At 41.6% G+C, this 24,592-nt stretch overlaps 1 protein-coding gene across 1 annotated transcript in view; it reads right to left on the bottom strand.

The window, feature by feature from the left end:
- Positions 1-24,592, bottom strand: part of SMARCAL1 (SWI/SNF related, matrix associated, actin dependent regulator of chromatin, subfamily a like 1) — a 70,616-nt gene that overhangs the window by 16,868 nt on the left and 29,156 nt on the right. Inside the window, exons 11-13 of the mRNA XM_003254055.1 lie at positions 18,755-18,895; positions 14,759-14,977; positions 1,486-1,556 (exon numbers count right to left, since the gene is read on the bottom strand). Of these exons, the coding sequence (XP_003254103.1) occupies positions 1,486-1,556; positions 14,759-14,977; positions 18,755-18,895 (431 nt within the window). The remainder of the gene's footprint in view (positions 1-1,485; positions 1,557-14,758; positions 14,978-18,754; positions 18,896-24,592) is intronic.

The raw sequence follows: 24,592 nt of genomic DNA, 5'->3' as shown, positions 1-24,592 counted from the left end.
AGGTCCTGAGCTGGCTGAGGGAGCAAGGGAGAAATGCACATCCTTGCCATCTGTTATTCCACAGCACATGAGAAATGGGTCAGCAGGGGCAACTCTGATGTGTTTCTGGGAGAAAAGTTTCCAGGCCATAAAAACCACATCTGGAGTTCATTAGCTCTGTAACAGGGTCATAAATGAAAAGGGCAGTGCCCAGGAAGTGAAGGGGAGAGGCCAGCCCTGGGCAGTCTTTCCAGGGGGCATTGCAGATCGAGTGGTGTGGGGAACTGTCTTGCCACAGCGGAGGGGGTGGAGACGTAGGTGGGCCAAGTACGAGGATGGGGCAGATATGTTTCTTTATTTATCCCCAGATCTCAGTCCCCACAGCCAGTCTGGCACCACTCAGCCCTACGGAATCCATTCTCATTGTAATTTCATCAGTTGGACCATTATCCTGCCAGAGCATCACATGAATGTTAAACAAAAAAAAAATCAGGCAAACTGCACGTCATTAGAATTGCCAGGTTTCTACCCAGTGATATTTAAATAGGAGTGGGTTTTTCTCTAAGAAAGGCATACAATTGAGATTTTGCCATGAATAATTCTAAGAACAGAAATTATTACTTTAGCTTTAGTTTACAAGGTGGAAATAGAACTAGGCGTGACAATGCCCATATGCCCATATCTTTTGAACAAACCTTGACATTTGTCTTTTTATTTAGGTAAGTAATGGATGACAATTCCTGACCTTGGGGAAGACCCAAGTATCCCCATAAGGCAGCTTTTCCTTCTAATTTTTTTTCCCTAAAGGCAAATGATCACAATTCTCCTAGAAAAACTCTCCCTTTTAGTGTTGGGGACAACCCCACCCTCCTTTTAAGGAGCAGCAGCTCTAGCCTACTTGGCTCAAGACAGGATCTCTTAGAGAACCAGGTACATCCTAGTAGTCGCTCCAGTTACCGGTCAACTTATGCCTTGTGTGTAATTAAGGGCAGGGTGCCCTAAACTTTTACTTTTTTCATTTTTCCCTTGAGACAGGGTTTTAGTCTCTTGCTTAGGCTGGAGTGCAGTGGCACCATCTTAGCTCATTGCAGCCTCGGCCGTCCTCCCTCCCAAGCAATCCTCCCTCCTCAGCCTCCTGGGTAGTTGGGACCACAGGTGCATGCCACCATGCCCAGCTAATTCTGTTCATTTTTTGTAGAAATGGGGTCTCACTATGTTGTCCAGGCTGGTCTCAAACTCCTGGACTCAAGCAATCCTCCCACCTTGGCCTCCCAAAGTGCTGGGATTACAGGCGTGAGCCTGGCCCCTAAACTTTATTTTCAAGGCAGCTATAATTCTACTCTCTAATCATCTGTTTTATTTCTTCCTTCCTCAACAAAAGGCACATTTAATAATCTCTGGTCATTTCTTAGAAGCAGTAAAATCATTCAGGCAGAATAAAGTAATAAGTTTTTTTTTTTTTTTTAAGATGAGAGAGAGAGAGGTCGACACTTCATGACCACTTACATGACAGATGGGATTTTAGCTTCAGCTGTTCTGTTGAAGAAGAGAATGAGGGCGTCTTTCTGCTGCTGTTTCTGTTGAAAGATAAGTTAAGAATGTTAAGTGCCCCAGTCTGAGAACTCTGGGATGAGTGGATCTAATTATTGCTCCCATGCACTTTACAAATCTCAACCACCCATCACCAGAGTCAGGAGACCCTGGTGCTGACAATGATTCCCCTTTCACTTTGGCCAAGTCAGAAGAACTGCCTGGGTCGGGTTTTGTCCTCAGAGACGGCATTAGAGCTACTCTGCCATTGTCCAAGAACTGTTGCAAGAATCCAAGAGGCAAGGAATACAAAAGCTCCTTGGAAAAGCATTTCGGGTAGGGCTTCACCATATACACCAAACCCATGTGACCCACTGAAATGTGGCCTTGGCTAAGCATTTAAGTGACATGCTTGTCACTAAGCATGTAAGTGACAACTTACATGTGACATTTCCCCAACTTGCTTTTTGCTTCCCTCTTTTCTTCTGCCAAGCTGTGACTATACCTGACTTACGGAGCTTACCTCTGTCCAAGATTTACTGAATCAATTCCAATGGACCCTGACTAGTCTATTTTACTATCATTTTATTTTATCTTATTTTTTATTTTTTTGAGACAAAGTCTCCCTCTGTCTCGCCCAGGCTGGAGCACAGTGGCTTGATCTCAGCTCACTGCAGCCTCTGCCTCCCAGGTTCAAGCGATTTTCCCGTCTCAGCCTCCGAGTAGCTGGGACTACAGGTGTGTGCCACCACGCCCAGCTAATTTTAGTAGAGACAGGTATTTTTAGTAGAGACAGGGTTTCGCCATGTTGGCCAGGCTGGTCTCGAACTTCTGACCTCCGGTGTTCCACCCACCTCGGCCTCCCAAAGTGCTGGGATTACAGGTGTGAGTCACCGTGCCTGGCCCATTTTAGTATCATTTTAAAACCATTATTCAGGTGTTCTTGGTCTACCTCCCACATAAGGTAATTAACTTCCCAAAAGAAGAAACGGTGTTTTCTTTATGGTTTACATTTAAGTGACTCCTAATAAAGAATGCTAACACAGGAGATGCTCAAATTGTTTCATAATAATGTGAGATAACATTTACTATCGCTCTGGCCTCCCAGAGATCATATTCTTACCATCATTGGTAAGAGTGTCCCCCCAAAATTCATAATCTGAAACTTAATTTCCAGTGCAGTGGTGGTGGGAAGTGGGGCATCTGGGAGGTGCTTAGGTCCTAAGGACAGAGAGCCTGTTTTTTCCTTCCGCCCTCTTTGAAACAGAAACTGGGCCCTCACTAGACACTGAATCTGCTGGCCACTTGATCTTGAACTTCCCAGCCCCTAAAACTGTGAGCAATACATTTCTGTTTATAGATGACTCAGTCTAAAGTATTTTGTTACAGCACAAATGGACCAAGACAGGTGGCCATCTCCTTTCACCAGCAAGCATAGTTTTACAGGTGCACCCCCCTTCTTGTGCCTGGCCTCTGTAAGATCTGTGACTGACAGGACAGCTTCCCCAGGGAACAAAGACGTGATTCAACAGCAATAACATCTATAGCCTTGAACTTGTCATTCTTGAGATCTTGATAACTCAGGAAAACAACCACAGCCAGACTGTACCTAAAACTAATAACCATGGATGGAGGAAAAAGCTGTCTGGTTAAAACAGCTTCTTGGCTTTGGGGTTATTTTTATTGTTTTTGAGACAGGGTCATGCTCTGTCACCCAGGCTGGACTCGACCATGGTTCACTGCAGCCTCAGCCTCTTGGGCTCAAGTGATCCTCCCACCTCAGCCTCCCAAGTAACTGGGACTAAAGGTATGCACCACCACACCAGCTTTTTTTTAAAAATTTTTTTGTAGAGACAGGATCTCACTATGTTGTCCAGGTCGGTCTCAAACTCTTAGGCTCAAGTAATCCTCTCCCATCTCGGCCTCCTACAGTGCTGGGATTACAGGCATGAGCCACTGCATCTGGCCAGCTTCTTAGCTTTGAATGGTGTCTTTCCTCCAGGACTTTATGGGAAAAAGGAAGATGCTGAGGAACCACAGGAAGCTGTGGGGTCACTGATTAGACTGTAAATCCCTTTCATATCCTACATGTGTCTTGGCAGTGGCAGCCACCTACCCTCCTATTTTGTATCAGGCTCTGGAAACATACACTTTTCACCTGTGGCTAGTGAGCTCAGACTTCATGAAATCCATTCATGGACCTCTAACGGTCCCCAGGAGCAGGCTAGGCCCTCCAACCCAATGCAGTTTCTAGTAGCCAAAGGGGCAGGGCAGGCGTACATATGATGACCTCACTCGCAGCATGTGTGCCTCCATCAGACTGCACCCCAGTTGGCCCCCGTCTACAGTTTTACTCCTGTGTCCTTCAGAGACAGCCTACCCCTCCCACCTACACTCACTCATGCCACACTCCCTACTAAGAAAGAAAGAGGGCAAAACAAACAGATGGAAAACTGCTGAGAAGCACTTTCAGGAATCTTACCCTAACATTTAGCACCTAGAGTTGATGAGAGTGTGAAGAAACAAACACTTTTATTATACATGACTGGTGGCATGGTACACTGGGCTAGCCATTTTGGTGATGATGCAGCAAAATGTACAAACCCCCTTTAAAACATGCCAAAACCCTATCATCCAGCAACTTACTCCTTAAAACTGATTCTCATTATAAAATCGCATGTGCACAAATTTCAATGTAAGCTACTTTTTCAGTACAGTATTACTCAGAATAGTGAGCAACTGAAAATAACTTAAAGGCCCAACAAAAAAGATTAGCAAAATTATAGCCATGTGAGAAAACACTATGCAGTCTTTAAATATTATGTATTTTTTTTTTTTTTTCGAGACAAGGTCTCTCTCCATCAGACTGAAATGCAGTGGCACAATCACAGCTCACCTCCGCCCCAAACTCCCAGGCTCAGGTGATCCTCCCACCTCAGCCTCCTACCCAAGTAGCTGGGACTACAGGTACACACTACATAGCCCAGCTAATTTTTTTGTATTTTTTTGTAGAGACAGGGTTTTGCCATGTTGTCCAGGCTGGTATCAATCTCCTGGGCTCAAGTGATCCTCCTGCCTTGGCCTCCCAAAATGTTGGGATTACAGGAGTGAGCCAGCGCACCTGGCTAAACATTATGTTTTAAGATAATATTATGTTTTAAGATAAGATAACATGGAAAAGTCTTCATAAGACAGTAACCTGTTTTCCTTCCCACTTGATGTATATGATCCCAGTTCTGCTTTTAAAATATACGTATTGCTTATTGCATATATAAATATAACATTTTATATATATTTATATGCAGATATATAAAAATATATCTTAAAGCAACATATACACACATAATTATAGAAAAATACTCATATATGCCAAAATTAAGGTTGTATAAAAGATGATTTTTAAATATATATATATTTTTTTATTACACTTTAAGTTCTAGGGTACATGTGCACAACCTGCAGGTTACATATGTATATATGTGCCATGTTGGTGTGCTGCACCCATTAACTCGTCAGTTACATTAGGTATATCTCCTAATGCTATCCCTCCCCGCTCCCCCAATCCCACAACAGGCCCCGGTGTGTTCCCCTTCCTGTGTCCAAGTGTTCTCATTGTTCAGTTCCCACCTATGACTGAGAACATGTGGTGTTTGATTTTTTGTCCTTGTGACAGTTTGCTGAGAATGAAGGTTTCCAGCTTCATCCATGTCCCTACAAAGGACATGAACTCATCATTTTTTATGGCTGCATAGTATTCCATGGTGTATATGTGCCACATTTTCTTAATCCAGTCTATCATTGTTGGACATTTGGGTTGGTTCCAAGTCTTTGCTATTGTGAATAGTGCCGCAATAAACATACGTGTGCATGTGTCTTTATAGCAGCGTGATTTATAATCCTTTGGGTATATACCCAGTAATGGGATGGCTAGGTCAAATGGTATTTCTAGTTCTAGATCCCTGAGGAATCGCCACACTGTCTTCCACAATGGTTGAACTAGTTTACAGTCCCATCAACAGTGTAAAAGTGTTCCTATTTCTCCATATCCTCTCCAGCACCTGTTGTTTCCTGACTTTTTAATGACCGCCATTCTAACTGGTGTGAGATGGTATCTCATTGTGGTTTTGATTTGCATTTCTCTGATGGCCAGTGATGATGAGCATTTTTTCATGTGTCTGTTGGCTGCATAAATGTCTTCTTTTGAGAAGTGCCTGTTCACATCCTTCGCCCACTTGTCGATGGGGTCGTTTGTTTTTTTCTTGTAAATTTGTTTGAGTTCTTTGTAGATTCTGGATATTAGCCCTTTGTCAGATGAGGAGATTGCAAAAATTGTCTCCCATTCTGTAGGTTGCCTGTTCACTCTGACGGTAGTTTCTTTTTCTGTGCAGAGGCTCTTTAGTTTAATTAAATCCCATTTGTCAATTTTGGCTTTTGTTGCCATTGCTTTTGGTGTTTTAGACGTGAAGTCCTTGCCCATGCCTATGTCCTGAATGGTATTGCCTAGGTTTTCTTCTAGAGTTTTTATGGTTTTAGGTCTAACATTTAAGTCTTTAATCCATCTTGAATTAATTTTTGTATAAGGTATAAGGAAGGGATCCAGTTTCAGCTTTCTACATATGGCTAGCCAGTTTTCCCAGCACCGTTTGTTAAATAGGGAATCCTTTCCCTATTTCTTGTTTTTGTCAGGTTTGTCAAAGACCAGATAGTTGTGGATGTGTGGTATTGTTTCTGAGGGCTCTGTTCTGTTCCATTGGTCTATATCTCTGTTTTGGTACCAGTACCATGCTGTTTTGGTTATAGTATATACCTATAAGGTTGTAGCCTTATAGTATAGTTTGAAGTCAGGTAGTGTGATGCCTTCAGCTTTGTTCTTTTGGCTTAGGATTGACTTGGCAATGTGGGCTCTTTTTTGGTTCCATATGAACCTTAAAGTAATTTTTTCCAATTCTGTGAAGAAAGTCATTGGTAGCTTGATAGGGATGGCTTTGAATCTATAAATTACCTTGAGCAGTATGGCCATTTTCAAGATATTGATTCTTCCTATTCAGGAGCATGGAATGTTCTTCCATTTGTTTGTATCCTCTTTTATTTCGTTGAGCCAGTGGTTTGTAGTTCTCCTTGAAGAGGACCTTCACATCCCTTGTAAGTTGGATTCCTAGTTATTTTATTCTCTTTGAAGCAATTGTGAATGGGAGTTCACTGATGATTTGGCTCTCTGTCTGTCTGTTGTTGGTGTATAAGAATGCTTGCGATTTTTGCACATTGATTTTGTATCCTGAGACTTTGCTGAAGTTGCTTATCAGCTTAAGGAGATTTTGGGCTGAGACAGTGGGGTTTTCTAGATATACAATCATGTCATCTGAAAACAGGGACAATTTGACTTCCTCTTTTCCTAACTGAATACCCTTTATTTCTTTCTCCTGCCTGACTGCCCTGGCCAGAACTTCCAACACTATGTTGAATAGGAGTGGTGAGAGAGGGCATCCCTGTCTTGTGCCAGTTTTCAAAGGGAATGCTTCTAGTTTTTGCCCATTCAGTATGATATTGGCTGTGGGTTTGTCATAAATAGCGCTTATTATTTTGAGATACGTCCTATTAATACCTAATTTATTGAGAGTTTTTAGCATGAAGGGCTGTTAAATTTTGTCAAAGGCCTTTTCTGCATCTATTGAGATAATCATGTGGTTTTTGTCTTTGATTCTGTTTATATGCTGGATTACGTTTACTGATTTGCGTATGTTGAACCAGCCTTGCATCCCAGGGATGAAGCCCACTTGATCATGGTATATAAGCTTTTTGATGTGCTGCTGGATTTGGTTTGCCAGTATTTTCTTGAGGATTTTTGCATCGAAGTTCATCAGGGATATTGGTCTAAAATTCTCTTTTTTTGTTGTGTCTCTGCCAGGCTTTGGTATCAGGATGATGCTGGCCTCATAAAATGAGTTAGGGAGGATTCCCTCTTTTTCTATTGATTGGAATAGTTTCAGAAGGAATGGTACCAGCTCCTCCTCGTACCTCTGGTAGAATTCGGCTGTGAATCCGTCTGGTCCTGGACTTTTTTTGGTTGGTAAGCTATTAATTCTTGCCTCAATTTCAGAGCCTATTATTGGTCTATTCAGAGATTCAACTTCTTCCTGGTTTAGTCTTTGGAGGGTGTATGTGTCGAGCAATTTATCCCTTTCTTCTAGGTTTTCTGGTTTATTTGCATAGAGGTGTTTATAATATTCTCTGATGATAGTTTGTATTTCTGTGGGATTGGTGGTGATACCCCTTTATCATTTTTTATTGGGTCTATTTGATTCTTCTCTCTTTTCTTCTTTATTAGTCTTGCTAGTGGTCTATCAATTTTGTTGATCTTTTCAAAAAACCAGCTCCTGGATTCATTGATTTTTTGAAGGGTTTTTTGTGTCTCTATCTCCTTCAGTTCTTCTCTGATCTTAGTTATTTCTTGCCTTCTGCTAGCTTTTGAATGTGTTTGCTCTTGCTTCTCTAGTTATTTTAATTATGATGTTAAGGTATCAATTTTAGATCTTTCCCGCTTTCTCTTGTGGGCATTTAGTGCTAAAAATTTCCCTCTACACACTGCTTTAAATGTGTCCCAGAGATTCTGGTATGTTGTGTCTTTGTTCTCCTTGGTTTCAAAGAACATCTTTATTTTTGCCTTCATTTCATTATGTACCCAGTAGTCATTTAGGAGCAGGTTGTTCAGTTTCCATGTAGTTGAGCGGTTTTGAGTGAGTTTCTCAATCCTGAGCTCTAGTTTGATTGCACTGTGGTCTGAGGGATAGTTTGTTATAATTTCTGTTCTTTTACATTTGCTGAAGCGTGCTTTACTTCCAATTATGTGGTCAATTTTGGAATAAGTGTGGTGTGGTGCCGAGAAGACTGTGTATTCTGTTGATTTGGGGTGAAGAGTTCTGTAAATGTCTATTAGGTCTGCTTGGTGCAGAGCTGAGTTCAATTCCTGGATATCCTTGTTAACTTTCTGTCTCATTGATCTGTCTAATGTTGACAGTGGGGTGTTAAAGTCTCTCATTATTATTGTATGGGAGTCTAAGTCTCTTTGTAGGTCTCTAAGGACTTGCTTTATGAATCTGGGTGCTCCTGTATTGGGTGCATATATATTTAGGATAGTTAGCTCTTCTTGTTGAGTTGGTCCCTTTACCATTATGTAATGGCCTTCTTTGTCTCTTTTGATCTTTGTTGGTTTAAAGTCTGTTTTATCAGAGACTAGGATTGCAACTCCTGCCTTTTTTTGTTTTCCATTTGCTTGGTAGATCTTTCTCCATCCCTTTATTTTGAGCCTATGTGTGTCCCTGCACATGAGATGGGTTTCCTGAATACAGCACACTGATAGGTCTTGACTCTCTATCCAATTTGCCAGTCTGTGTCTTTTAATTGGAGCATTTGGCCCATTTACATTTAAGGTTAATATTGTTATGTGTGAATTTGATCCTGTCATTATGATGTTAGCTGGTTATCTTGCTCGTTAGGTGATGCAGTTTCTTCCTAGCCTCGATGGTCTTTACAATTTGGCATGTTTTTGCAGTGGCTGGAACTGGTTGTTCCTTTCTATGTTTAGTGCTTCCTTCAGGAGCTCTTGTAGGGCAGGCCTGGTGGTGACGAAATCTCTCAGGATTTGCTTGTCTGTAAAGTAGCTTATTTCTCCTTCACTTCTGAAGCTTAGTTTGGCTGGATATGAAATTCTGGGTTGAAAATTCTTTTCTTTAAGAATGTTGAATATTGGCCCCCACTCTCTTCTGGCTTGCAGAATTTCTGCCAAGAGATCTGCTGTTAGTCTGATGGGCTTCCGTTTGTGGGTAACTCGACCTTTCTCTCTGGCTGCCCTTAACATTTTTCCTTCATTTCAACTTTGGTGAATCTGAAAATTATGTGTCTTGGAGTTGCTCTTCTCGAGAAGTATCTTTGTGGCGTTCTCTGTATTTCCTGAATTTGAATGTTGGCCTGCCTTGCTCGGTTGGGGAAGTTCTCCTGGATAATATCCTGCAGAGTGTTTTCCAACCTGGTTCCATTCTTCCCGTCACTTTCAGGTACACCAATCAGACATAGGTTTGGTCTTTTCACATAATCCCATATTTCTTGGAGGCTTTGTTTGTTTCTTTTTTCTCTAAACTTCTCTTCTCACTTCATTTCATTCATTTGATCTTCAATCACTAATACCCTTTCTTCCAGTTGATCGAATTGGCTACTGAAGCTTGTGCATTTGTCACGTAGTTCTTGTGCTTTGGTTTTCAGCTCCATCAGGTCCTTTAAGGACTTCTCTGCATTGGTTATTCTAGTTAGCCATTTGTCTAATCTTTTTTCAAGGTTTTTAACTTACTTGCAATGGGTTCGAACTTCCTCCTTTAGCTCGGAGAAGTTTGATCGTCTGAAGCCTTCTTCTCTCAACTCATCAAAGTCATTCTCCTTCCAGCTTTGTTCCATTGCTGGTGAGGAGCTGCATTCCTTTGGAGGAGGAGAGGTGCTCTGATTTTTAGAATTTTCAGTTTTTCTGCTCTGCTTTTCCCCCCATCTTTGTGATTTTATCTACCTTTGGTCTTTGATGATGGCGGACATACAGATGGGGTTTTGGTGTGGATGTCCTTTCTGTTTGTTAGTTTTCCTTCTAACAGTCAGGACCCTCAGCTGCAGGTCTGTTGGATTTTGCTGGAGGACCACTCCAGACCCTGTTTGCCCGGGTATCAGCAGCAGAGGCTGCAGAACAGCGAATATTGCTGAACAGCGAATATTGCTGAACAGCAAATGTTGCTGCCTGATGGTTCCTCTGGAAGTTTTGTTTCAGAGGGGTACCCAGCCATGTGAGGTGTCAGTCTGCCCCTACTCGGGGGTGCCTCCCAGTTAGGCAACTCAGGGGTCAGGGACCCACTTGAGGAGGCAGTCTGTCTGTTCTCAGATCTCAAACTCCGTGCTGGGAGAACCACTACTCTCTTCAAAGCTGTCAGACAGGGACATTTCAGTCTGCAGAGGTTTCTGCTGCCTTTTGTTTGGCTATGCCCTGCCCCCAGAGGTGGAGTCTACAGATGCAGGCAGGCCTCCTTGAGCTGTAGTGGGCTCCACCCAGTTCGAGCTTCCTGGCCACTTTGTTTATCTACTCAAGCCTCAGCAATGGCAGGCGCCCCTCCCTCAGCCTCGCTGCTGCCTTGCAGTTTGATCTCAGACTGCTGCACTAGTAATGAGCAAGGCTCCGTGGGCGTGGGACCCTCCGAGCCAGCCAGGTGCGGGATATAATCTCCTGGTGTGCCGTTTGCTAAGACCGTTGGAAAAGCACAGTATTAGGGTGGGAGTGACCCTATTTTCCAGGTGCCATCTGTCACAGCTTTGCTTGGCTAGGAAAGGGAATTCCCTGACCCCTTGCACTTCCCCGGTGAGGCGATGCCTCGCCCTGCTTCGGCTCACGCTCGGTGCGCTGCACCCACTGTCCTGCACCCACTGTCTGACAAGCCCCAGTGAGATGAACCCGGTACCTCAGTTGGAAATGCAGAAATCACCTGTCTTCTGCGTCGCTCATGCTGGGAGCTGTAGAGTGGAGCTGTTCCTATTTGGCCATCTTGGAACTGCCCCAAGATGATTCTTTTTTATAGTATAGTAATAAAAATAACAACTAACTCTCATATACCACTTATTACAGGCCAAGCAGTAGTCTAAGAACTAAATATGCATTAACTCACTGAATAATCAGCATTGCTATGAGGGAGGCACTATTATCACCACTGCACAGATTAGGAAACTGAGCCAAAAAAAAGTCAAGTGAGTATACTTGTCACACTGCTACTAAACGGTAGAACCAGAATTTGTAGCACTTAAAAGTGCAGGCTCTGAGGCTCAAATATCTGGGCTGATGGTGAGAATTTAATGACCCAATACACGTAAAGCACCATGCCCAGCACAGAGCAAGTATTCAATAAATGTTACTGATTGTAAGTATTTTTATTTTTCAGATTTTATACAATAGATATCTATTGTATTAATACTTTTAATGTGGGAGAAATCAATAGTTTTAGCTTTAAAAAAAACTCCCCCAAACTGTGCAGACATAATACTCTATTAATGATCTTACTTCTTTTGCCAGCTACTGGCCAGGAAATTTTAAATAACCTGCATTCTTTGTTCCTGACTAGACCTTAATTAAATTAGATCCAATGGAGTTTTTAAATTTTTCTACATTGGAAATTTGAGTGGATTGTCAAATGGCAAGGGTGAACTGATATTGTTACCAGGAAATCTGTATGGACTTGTTCCATTTCTCTGTTACTGGTCTTGAGGATGAAAAAATGGCTTTAGACAAAAGATGATTACAGTCAGCTTTCCTTTGCCTGTGAAGCGATATCCATTATTTCAGCTGAAAAAATGAGAGAAGTCTTTCATTATACATTATATTCTATAAATTGGCTCCTTCACCTCAGCTCCTGTGATATAAAGCTTTTTAAGAAATGTATTCTTCCAGATGGAAAGGTGTGAAGGAACAAAGAAAGAATCAATTCTTGACAGGCAGGTCAGCAGTGCTTGGCTGCAGTCACCATGATTTGCAAAATTGCAAGGAAACTTGGGACTAAAAAGTAACTTAAAAAACTGGTGGCAATGGAGAGAGGGGACTTTCTATAGATCCACAGGGCCTCCTTATTCGACTAAAACCATAAAAAAACCTAAGTCCCCATTTTAACCCTTCCAACTCAGGATTTCATTGCTGGCGAGGGTTTGGAAGACATGCCTATGGTCATCTAGTCCAGCCTCCAGCTGATGCTGACTCCCATCCTGAATTAAGTTAGAGCAATGCTCCTGATCAGATCCATGATTTAGAAATGCACTAAATCAATGGCTTTAGAAATCCAAAGGTTCTGATGGCCCAAAGCACAAACACACAAATCTGTTTTCTACTTGGATTTTCCATTATAAAAATTGATTTATATTAAGACACAAAAAGTCATCAAGTTCTTAAGGAATTATTATCTGAAAGAATTTAGTGTCTCGCTTCAGCCATCACACTGAAGGTAATCTGTACCAACTCAATTTCTATCTTTCAGGGATAAACGTTTAATTTTCCTAAGACTCCAAGGAAGCAGACAGCAACTCTCAAGTGCTGGACTGAGAAGAGCTCCGGGCTCTTTCTCAGCTGGATTCTTAAAGAATGACACTGCAATTTAGGCTCCATTTTCATCATCTGCAAAATGGAGTTAAGACTGTGGTGTTTACAAAGCAAGGAGGATAATCACCCAATAGGCAGGATTCTGGGCAACTGGCACTATCCTTATGTACTTTTCCACAACCAAAAGGGAGCTGTGGCTCCATTTCTAAGCAAGAAAATATAAAAATATCCCCCAAAATACTGGATTTGTACAGCTACCTAAAGTTATAAAACACCCAACATTCCTAAGTTCCATGGTACCTCCTAGTTAATTTCATAGCATCACCAACAAGCTCAGAAATCAAACTCTCAGGTGGCATCTGAAATCATCTTTGAAAAGAGCCACTTCCTTTACTTGAAGAACTATACAAGTTGGCAGAAGTTTACAAAATGCTTTCAGATCTTGTTGCACTAAGTACAAAATTTCTACTGCTTTTCTTTTTTTCTTTTTGGCCATACTACACAATTCACAGTTGTGTTTCAACAAGTTAATGTGCTTTTCCTGCTTAATTCAAATGCCCACTAATTGCTTTTTCAGGTGTCTACCTTGGCTGTTCTGAAACTGGTTCAGGAGGTGAACCAGGTATTGGTGAGGGTGTTCTCTGGGGAATCTCATGAAACACTAACAGACTTACTTCCATCTCACACACACAAGGAACAACTTTGCTGGCAAAAAAACATAACATTTTATAAATATTCAGATCTTTGCATCTAAAAATATTGCATGTCTGAATTTTTCCATTAATATTATATTTGCTATACCAGTTCACTGGTTTTCTTGTCTGGTAGAGTTCACCAGTAGACAAAAGTCATTAAGAAAAAGTTATAAGAAAAAACTTCAAATTGAGAAAAAATATTCTACTCATTGCATTTTTATCTCTAAAAATAAACAAAAGACCACCAAGATTGATTTTAGTGACAAAGCTTCCTGGTTTTACTCATGGTTCCACTGAAATATAATCTGAGAACACTGGTCTATATGTCTACATCAATGTTGTTTAACTTTGAAAACTCCACAATAAAGAGATGATGCCTGCTCACTTACTCCAGACCATCCAGATTATTATATGTAGTACAGCATAAATTCAATACAGCTTGACAATTTGCCAGTGCATCCTCTATCCTGCCATTTCTTAAAAGTTATCAATAAATCTTGCTCATCACATGGTAAAATAACATGAAAAACATGCATTCTGTCTCTTGTCATTCTTATTTATTTTGTAACCTCCCAGAAGGCTGAGATCTATATCTAAATATCTTTATACAGGGTAATATTAAGCCCAGATAATGCTTCATGATGTTGAAAAATATCAATGACTGTTATTTTCTTGGTAATGGGAATTACAAGATTTTATCTAAGAGGACAGAAACAGAGCTGGCATAGATTATAGCACTTAGCACAGTATGACACTAAAGACAGAAATAAAATAAAAGTGTTTGAAAAGATAAAACTATCATAGTGAAGAGTCCTAAAATAGGGGCAAGAGGCTTGGTTCTAGCCTCAGCTCTGCGGTGGAGCAGCTGAGAGACCCTGGGCAAACTGCAATCTCTATGAGCCTCAGTTTCCCTCTCTGTAAAAGGGGGATGCCAACTTCCTGCCAACCATAAATGCCTGTAATAGGGATTTAAAAGGTTAGGAGGGTTTGAAAAACTTTATTTTGTTATATGAATGTCGACTTGTTATTTTGACTAACACAAATGACACAGTATAGTTAAAGGATTAACATATGTATCAAACATGTTAGGACTAATTTTCTAACAACTGTTACTAGAATGATGCATTCTCAAAATATAGTAGACATAATTTCCACATTCTTTGAGGGATTCGGAATATTGATCACCACTCTGCTGTTGCCTGTGCTTATCTTTATGGCCATCCATCAACAGCGATCTATGCAAGTATAAAACCACAAATTAATAAGAGATTTTTCAAAACCGACTAGGTAGACTGAGGAATGAAATGGACTTGCTCTTCTTGCCTAGGGAAGAGGGAAAAGGTTACAGAAAGGAAAGCTGAAAGAACGCAAGGTCATTTTCAAGGGCCTCTCATGGAAAGGAACACCTAGACACGTCTGCTTCCAAATCTGTCTCCAGCCCTGGACTCACAGTTTTGTCCTTGGTGGTCATTTCCTTGGCTGCAGCATCCAGGGCAGCTCTGGTCCTGGCATTGATCCGTCCTGGGGCAATCACCACTATCTTGCGCTGCTTGGCAGGCAGCTGGGAAAGGACGTCGGACTTGAGGCGCCGCAGCATGACCGCTTCCTCCAGCAGGAGCTTCAGCTCTCCCAGGTTGGAGGAACCTGAGTAGTCCCACCCCCAAGGCATCTGCAGAGAACAAGACAGCAACAGCCCCATGAGGCTCCTTTCAGGCCCAGTCCAACAGGGACGTGGGATCCTGGGAGGTCCCTCTTCTCACAACCACCCCTGGCTTAGCTCAGAGAACTTCTAGTGACTTACAGGGACAAATAAACCCCCAATAAAACAAATGAGAAATGGAAAGGAAAAGAGAGAAAAAAGTCAGGAATGAGATGAACAAAAAACACTTATCATGGCATTCTACAGTTTGGCAGTGAGCTTTCTTTTCCAGCAGCAAATGCCAGAAGTCAAGCAATTGGGTGTCCATTTTATTAAAAAACAAACAAAAAACTTGGCTTGTCAGACTATTCCTGTACACTAAATACTAAATCTTCCCTATGGCTTATCCTACAGAGTCCATTGCACAATGTAATAAAATAATGTCAGTAACATCTTTATTTGATGAGACTTACAGGGATTTTAAAAACTGTTGTTCCTCAGTATGGATTACACCAGCACAAACAAGTACAATATAATAAAAGTAACTGCAGTGTTGTTGCGGATGGCAGCTGGGGTTGGCAGGAGGAGCCCACCACATAGGCTTCTGGCAGTCTGGCTAAGTGCCTAGGCAGTCCTTCATAAACATGGCTCCCTCGCTGAGTAGCTCACGGGAGGCAGTGAGCTCAAATGTTCATTCCCCATCACACAGCTAGAGAAGCCATTACCGGCCAGGCACAGTGGCTCATGCCTGTAATCCCAGCACTTTGGGACGCGGAGGCAGGAGGATCACTTGAGGTCAGGAGTTAGAGACCAGCCTGGCCAACATGGAAAAACCCTATCTCTACTAAACATACAAAAATTAACCAGCATGGTAGCGTGCACCTGTAATCCCAGCTACTAGGGAGGCTAAGGCAGGAGAATTGCTTGAAGCCGGGAGGCAGAGGTTGCAATGAGCCGAGATAGTGTCACTGCATTCCAACCTGGGCAACAGAGCAAGACTCTGTCTCAAAAAAAAAAAAAAAAAAGAAGCCGTTACCATTAAAAACCCTATCCCTCACCAACAATCTTACTGGAAATGGAACTGATTTCTACAGTCTAGTAGAAAATCAGGGAGCCAGTGTGCCTGCTACTTTGTATTTTAAGGAGCTCATCTCTCCTCCTGGCTGATGAGCTAGCTACCTGAGGGTAGGGGCTAGGTTTTTCCATTATGGAGGGCTAGAGAGCCTAGCATAATAGTGGAGACAGAATAGGTGTCTCATAAACCTTTGCTAAATTGAGAGAAGGAAGAGATGGTCAAAGGTGGAGGAATAAAATGTTGTAAAGCTGTTTCTTCTTTTTAAAAAATACTCTGAAATCAACTGGAAGTTCTCAGCAAATGCCTTCAGATAGTTAGTGGTTTGCAAATGAGCTCAGCATGAGGTTCTCTTTTCAGTGGTTTCTTAATGCATGAGGCTGGCAAAAAATATATGAACATATCTGATTTTTTTTCCCCGTATATTTCTTACTTTGTGCATTTGATATTCAGTTGTGTTTGTAATCACAGAAAAATAAAAGCATATATTTTCAAAAAAAGAAAAAAGAAAAAAAAAGGCAGCCCTGGCTTATGGATTGTATTAAATAAAAACCATGCTGAGAACAAGTGGGTATCATAATTAATTTGGATATTGCTATGGCTTAAATGTGTCCCCCAAATTTCACATGTTAGAAAAGTAATCCCCAAATTCATATGTTGATTGAAGGTGGGGCCTTTGGGAGGTAGATAAGGTCATCACGGTGGGTCCCCCATGTTGGGACTGGTAGCTTTATAAGAAAAGGACCAGAGACCTGAGCTGACACATATGGTCTTGCTCTCTTCTCCATATGATGCCTTCTGCCATATTATGAAGCAGCAAGCAGGCCCTCACTAGATGCCAGTGCCATGCTCTTGAACTTCCCAGTCTCCAGAACCATGAGCTAAATAAACCTCTATTCTTTGTAAGTTACTTAGTCTGTGGTATTTAGTTACAGCAACAGAAAACAGATTAAGACAGATAGCATGCTCCTAGGTTCTAATATTGTTAGCTCTTAACCTTGTAGGTTAAAACTTAGTAATACCAAGTAAAGTAATTTGTTACTTTTTTTTTTTTTTTTTTTGAGACAGAGTCTTAGTCTGTCGCCCAGGCTGGAGTGCAGTGGCATGATCTTGGCTCACTACAACATCTGCCTCCTGGGTTGAAGCGATTCTCGTGCCTCAGCCTGCAGAGTAGCAGGGACTACAGGTGTGTACCGCTGCATGCAGTGAAAATTTTAAACTTGACTTTGGGATAGTCACAATCCAACAACCTTTAATTGAAAAATTACCACATATCACCGGCACTGAGTTAGGTGGAAAGAAGGATGTGAAGATGAGGAAGGCATTCTTTGTTGTATTGGGGAGGTGTATCAAGAAGGCAGGAAAAGGAGAATTCAAAGATAATGCCTTAGTTTCTGGCAGGAGAAACTACTGAGATGCTGGCCTGAGATGGGGAACATAGGAAGGGACAGTTTGGGGAGGAAAGGCAATGAATTTTATCTTCAGCCCCTTTCATCACTAGCTGAACATTATTATGCCATGGGCCCATATAGTCAAGAAAGAGAAGATCCTTTTTAGAAAGTGGACTATTTGCAAATAGGACAGAAATCCAAATCATACATGAAGGGTTTTGAGGGACCATGAAAACTATATAGCATCAATCTAATCTGGATTGATCTACAGGGAAAATGAACTAAATATATGATTAAAGAAGTGTACAGCTTTTAAATACATTTAATAATTGGGAAATTTCCTGCCTCAATAACCAGCTAAAAATGGTTTGCAATTAACTATGCTAAGCACTACAATTTACAGTGTAAGTACTTTGTTTGAATGTAAGTGGATATTTTTAAAGTACTTGAAAACTTTTTTTTCTTCTTTTAAAAATTTAAAAAATAAGACAGACACTCTCATTTATATCATGTACTTGCACAGCAAGGCTTTTCCCTGATAGATGGCTTGTACCCTCATAGATGGCTTGTAGGATAAGTTGCAGCTATTTCTCCAAAGTGTCAGTACATTTGTGACTTGATCACAAAACAAGAATCCCTAAGGTCTGAATTAATGTGGTTTTAAAAACAAGGGTTCCATGGCAATGCATTGGTGTTTACAGGGCTTCCCTGCCATTTTGGGAGAGCATTTCTGGAGTGCTGACTGTAGGTCCTGAGGTGCCTGTGCCATTGGCACTGCACTCACAGAGCCCACCCAAGGCAGTTTGGGATCAGGCTCCCCAATCTACCTTTATCTTTTTTTTTTTCTTTTTTTTGCACTGGGAGGAATTTCCCACCTTTACTTCATATTCCTCCCATATCAGGAGGAAGCCCTTACCCCCTCACCTACTTCTTCCCTCTGCCTGGGGCCTCAGCCTCACTCCTAGCTCACCTCAGTGCCAGCATCTTCTCTAGGGCCAGCACTTGACATGGACTTTCATTTTATAGCTCCAGCACTGTGCCTCATGCAGAGCTGTGACTCTGGGCAAGGGGGCAGCCGGCTCTCAGAGCTCCACACACCTATACATCAGCCACTGGTCCCTTTACTGGAAAACGGTGACTTGGGATAACCATAACCATTAAAACTAGATTTAGAATGTCCCCTGAGGACATTCTAAAGCCATAGTAAGAAACAGAAAGACTAACATCCATTCCCCTGGCCAGTGCTCTTCTGATCATATCATGGCCAGAGAGAAGGAAGAGAAAGATAAGTGTCAAAATCAGGGTGAGAAATGGGTGGGCTGGGAGGGAAGAGATAATACATACCCGCTTGGCATCACAGTAGCGAAGTCCAAAGGCATGAAACTGGGGGAAGAAAGTTGGCTTGACTGCGATGATCTGCGTGTAGAGCTCTGCGGGCCGGGACATGGCTGGTGTGCCCGACAACAGGATCACCCTCTTGGCAACCTAAAAGACAAACAGCCAAAGGTGCTCTGAACACAGGGAGGAGCACACAGGAAATGTTCAAAATGCCCCAGTGAGGGAGGAGCTGGATGCCCCCCAGAAAAAAAGACCGCGCGCGTGTTGCGAGAACCTAATGGCATTGCCAATGCAAGCAGTTAGACGGCATCTCCTTTTCTTTAAATCCTCCCTGCCTGCCCTCTGCTGAGCTCTATCCTAGTACTTAACATATTACATTGAATTATAACTTTTCTGTCTCCCTTGTTAGACTGCAAGCCTCTTGAGATCAAGGACTGGGCTGTATTCACCTTTATTTTCTGTAGCATATGCCTGACACCAAGTAACCAATAAATGTTCACCGTATGCTGCAAAAAAATTCACAAGGAAGCTAACCAGTACCCTGCAGAACACAGAGTAAACTCAAAGAATCCAGCATTGGACAGGAAGTGGGAGAAGACAGTGGCAGGTCTGAACTTCCTCCAGAGTGGATCTGTGACATGCAAGTTGGACGCAGATAATGGCAATTACAATCAGCCTTCTCCCGTTCCCAAGAGGAAGTGTCAGGGGTTGCCAATGTATACGTCTCCATGTGACTTTCTTTAAAGGAAAATAAGGCCTTTACTAACTCAGCTTCACAATGCTTCAAGCCTACAGATCCTGACTCAGGCTCATTTTGCAGTTATTAACAATAAGAACCTTAAAAGGTGATACCTGGTTCCATTTTCCCTAAACTCAGCCCAGATATGCAGCAGCCTGCTTAGTATGGGCAAGATGGGAAAAAATAGATGGTCAACAGCAATGACAGATTCCAAGTTCCTCACTACCCAGACGCCAACCTGACCCATGGGGATCAGACCCAAAGATCCCATCTCCTATTATTAAGATGGGAAAGAGGGTGAGAAAAAAACAAAGGAGACGCTTCCTACTGTATTAGAACACAGAATCACTACAAATTACTGGAGGTAAAATTCACTTCAGCTCTGGGAACGGACCCTACCATGGAGCTCAGTTGTCTAGAAACAGCTTGTTAACCACTGTAACCTTGAGTTAATGACAGTAATACAAGGCAATTGCATGTAATAAATCACCTAGGAGAATAAATTAGGTTTACAGATGGATACACTGCCTCATAAAAATAAATAAAGGTGCAATAGTGAAAAGAAAAATCATTCTTTATAAATATACAATATATACAATTATCAAAACTCATTTGTGCCCTCACAACAATCGCCAATATCTAATTCCATTATGACGGGAGAGCTATGAATGTCTCCAGCTATAATTTCCACAGTTCAATTACCTAGGCCTTCTAATTTCCTGCACAGTTTAATGCAGACTCATTAAAATAACAATGAGCTGACGTTGGTAGCATCTCTTGCCTTGGCTTTAAGATCATTTCAATGAAAAAGGAAAAATGAAAAGTTTTATCAAAAAGAGAAAATCTCCCCATCACCCCAAACCTATTTTTCATGTCGCTGTGCTGGCCTGGGGATGGAGCCAGCGCAAAAACAGTTCATGAATCAGATGATGGAAATTAACTCCAGGGTCTTCTGTCAGATATTTATAGGATGTAGTTAGTATTGAATCGCTTCTCCCATACACTCCCCAGACTAGAGAGTGATGGGAGCGTTGCAAATGGGTGTTTGTGGGCATCAAAAAGGCAGAGGCAGCATTACAAAAAAAGAAAAAGACCAGCTTTGAAAAGAAACCAGAATGGCATCTCGTCTGTAATGGGGTGATTTGGCTTGCTCCCGGCTCAGCATTAACATGTGTGTATGTCATCACTATCACCCATAAGGGCTTTTAACACATGCCGAGCTGCAAAGGTGTCATATGTCACCCTCCACTTCTGAAAACTTCCAAATCTAGGAAAACATAAATCTACAAAACTACATAAATCAACACTAAATTGAGTTTACAGTGAACTCCCCCACCTAAGGGAGAAAAGCAACACCCAAGAAATCGACAATAGAACAATGTAAAAAAATACTTTCTGTGTGGTGTTAGAAAGATAACATGATTCACATGTGCAGACACTGTTGGGATCAGATGACCCTTAAAGACAGGCTTAGTTTCTTCGTGGGTTGGGGGTGGGAAAGCCCTGCAGAATAGGTTGAGTTTGTGTATATATAATTTGCCACAGAGAATTCAATGTAGTAATTGAAAGTGGATAACCTATACATAGTTTTAAAATTAAGAGTTGGCCAGGTGTGATGGCTCATGCCTGTAATCTCAGCACTTTGGAAGGCTGAGGCAGGCGGATCATCTGAGGTCAGGAGTTCGAGACCAGCCTGGCCAACATGGTGAAACCCTGCCTCTACTAAAAATACAAAATTAGCCGGGTGCAGTGCTGCACACCTGTAATCCCACTACTCAGGAGGCTGAGGCAGAAGAATCACTTGAACAGGGGAGGCAGAGGTTGCAGTGAGCTGAGATCATGCCATTGCACTCCAGCCTGGGTGACAAGAGTGAAACTCTGTCTCAAAAAAATAAAATTAAATAAAAAATAAAATTAAGAGCCAAGAGAATGTTCTACTGTAGAAAAAAGAGCTGAAGTCTTAAGTTTATGTAAGAAGCAGTCCAGAAATTCTTCATCACTTTCTGTTATCTCTTTTTTTTTTCCAAATGAGCCAGTAACTTGCTTTACTGAATTATTCTGATGGGCTGTAATATATTTTGCCAAAACCCCAGACTAGGAAAAAAATCATGCTCTCCAAACCTCAGTCCAGTCTTATACCCAGAATTATTCCTAATGGTACTCTAAATAAATTTACACAATACCATATATTCAATTTAGAAATAAGACATGAAGAAGGCAGGTAACATCAAAGAGAAGGTCAAGTCCACACTGCTGGAAAGTCTCCATACTCAGTAACCCTGATGTGGCAGGGACATTGAAGCTGTGTTTTAATTAGTTCAGAGGTCATGATACAATCTTCAAAAATAAGGATAGTGGCAAGCATAGCTTGAGGACAAGTGACCAAAAGAACACAGATCAAGAATAAATGTGGGATCACAGTCACTATACCAGGAGCTACAAAAGAGACACCTGTAGTTAAATCGAAAGCCTAAGAGCAAAAAGAAAAGCTCAACATTCAGAAGAAAGCCAGTGCTTGGAGTCGGGGAGGGAGACCGCGGGTGTATTCTTTACTCTGCTCCTGAGTGGTGCCCCCCAAAACAAACCAGGCCAAACCAAGAAAACAGCATAATTATGGCCACTGCTGACCAGAGGCTGCCCTAAGTATTGGCAGAAGGCCACCTACCACCCAGTGATACTTTATATATGGCCTTTGAATCTCTGGTTAGGTCAGCTTATTTCACATAAATGGTTCCCCCTAGGTTCTAGCCTATGTTCCAAAAAAGACAAAGTTCCAGTCACAAATCTGAATAGTACTAATCTTAACTAAACTGATTTGCTATAATAACCATAATGCCTTCAGGCTAAGTGAGTATTGCTGCTGTAACATAAATGAAATTATCATGCCACATACAAGGCAGTTCTTGGGTAAGAACAAACAGAATGAAGACAGTGAGTGCATGTATATTGGTCCAAAAATACCAACATATTATAATGAGAATACATCGAATGATATAATTATAGCTGATTAAAGTTATGCCATTCCAAGCTTTTTTTTTTTTTTTTGAGACAGAGTGTCACTCTGTCACCTAGGGTGGAGTGCAGTGACATGATCTCGGTTCACTGCAACCTCCACCTCCCAGGTTCGAGTGACCCTCCTGCCTCAGTCTCCCATATAGCTGGGATTATAGGCACACACCACCATTCCCAGTTAATTTTGTAGAGATGGGTTTCACCACGTTGGCCAGGCTGGTCTTGAACTCTTGACCTCAAGTGATCTTCCCACCTCAGATTCCCAAAGTGGTAGGATTACAGACATGAGCCACTGTGCCCGGCCTAAGGTAGATTTTTTTACTCTGGAAAAGACAGTCTATTTTACCATAGGCTTCAAACTCTAATAATTTCCTTTTTAAGTCTGATTATGTAATGAAAGTGAGGAAATAAATGAGAATGGCTGGACCCCAGGGGACTTCTATAGCCTCATCACACTAGGGGAGAAAACAGAATCTGCCAGTTGACACTGCTCTCCCCTCTGTCCTGATAGGCAAAAAGCTATCTCAGACACAGAGGGATTGCATTTTCTACTCCCCACTTCTCTATTGTATGAAAAAATGGTTATTGCAGTGTTGCATGTAATAGCTGCAATTTGGTTATAAATCTATCAAAACAGAACAGATAATACATATTATGATAAATTTGTCCAATAGAATGCTATTTGCAAGAATGCGGTAAAAGTCATTTGGAACAATATGGAATGATTTTCAAGACACATTATTAAGGGGATAAAGGCAAGTGTAAAATAATGGTTGTAAAACACTCTAAGGAGGCGGAAAGGAAACACACACATTCGTACTTCCATAGGCACAGGCTATTTTATGGAAGTAAACCTGAAAACTGGTAACTATAGCTGCCTTTAGGGAAACAGACTGGGGACTAGGGATCCAGAGGGGTTGAAAGACTTATTTTTCACTGTCCATCCTTTTGTATCGTTTGAATTTTTTTTCTTTGGAGACAGACTCTAGCTTTGTTGCTCAGGCTGGAGTGCAGTGGTGTGATCTCGGCTCAGGGCAACCTCCGCCTCCCAGGTTCAAGTGATTCTCCCGCCTCAGCCTGCCGAGTAGCTGGGATTACAGGCATGTGCCACCACGCCCGGCTAATGTTTGTATTTTTAGTAGAGATGGGGTTTCGCCATTTTGGCCAGGCTGGTCTCAAACTCCTGACCTCAGGTGATCCTCCTGCTTCAGGCCTCCCAAAGTATTAGGATTATGGGCATGAGCCACTGCACCCAACACCATTTGAATTTATCATCTATTTAAACTACTTTAATAACAAAGGAAAACGAAAAAAACCTTATACATTTTAGCTACTATCTCATCCAGCCAATCAACAGAGATATAAAAAGTACTCTCTACTTACAGAAAAAGAGAAACAGCTGCTCCTTAGGAAAGACTGGTAGGATTCTGGGGGCCTTTCCCTTTTAAAAATTTTAATTTTGTTATTACACTAGTTTAACAATAAAAGCCAGTGTTGACAAAAGACAACTAAACTAAACCAAAATGCCCCCCACACCTACCTCACTGTTCAAAAGTGAGGTAGGCGCCTGCCGGTAATCCTGAGGGCAGAGTCATGTGGGAAAAAAAAAGCCTCTGATTGAAGACTGAATGGGAGTGAAGATTGTTATGCCTGGCCAGACTGGACTTCAGAGGCCTCCCCCAAAAAGGTCAAATGAAAACTGGCCTGGCAATTCTGATTGTAGGCATTTGTCCTAATAGGATAAATATGCAAGTACCTACAGATGATGTTCACTTGCAGAATTATTTATAATAGCAAAAATGGAAAACAACAACATGTCTGATACTGAGGATTAAATTATGGGATGTGTCTCTACTATGTAAATGTTCCATAGTTATTGAAAAATGATGATCTTGCTCAATAATTGACATGATGGAAAAATAAGCTGTTAACAGTGGCTTTTTCTGTTGGAGGGATTAACAGTAATTTTAACTTTGTTCTTTTTAGCTTCTATCTTGTCTACTTTCATGTATTTATATATAAAAATAGATTTACCTCATTTAGGATTAGTAGCCCCAGCAAATAGTGCTGTGGGAGAAGAAAAATGTTTCATT

Source organism: Nomascus leucogenys, chromosome 22a (assembly GCF_006542625.1).
Source record: "Nomascus leucogenys isolate Asia chromosome 22a, Asia_NLE_v1, whole genome shotgun sequence".
NCBI lineage: Eukaryota > Metazoa > Chordata > Mammalia > Primates > Hylobatidae > Nomascus > Nomascus leucogenys.
The sequence above is the reverse complement of the archived record's forward strand: the minus strand, read 5'-3'. Positions and strand labels throughout refer to the sequence as shown.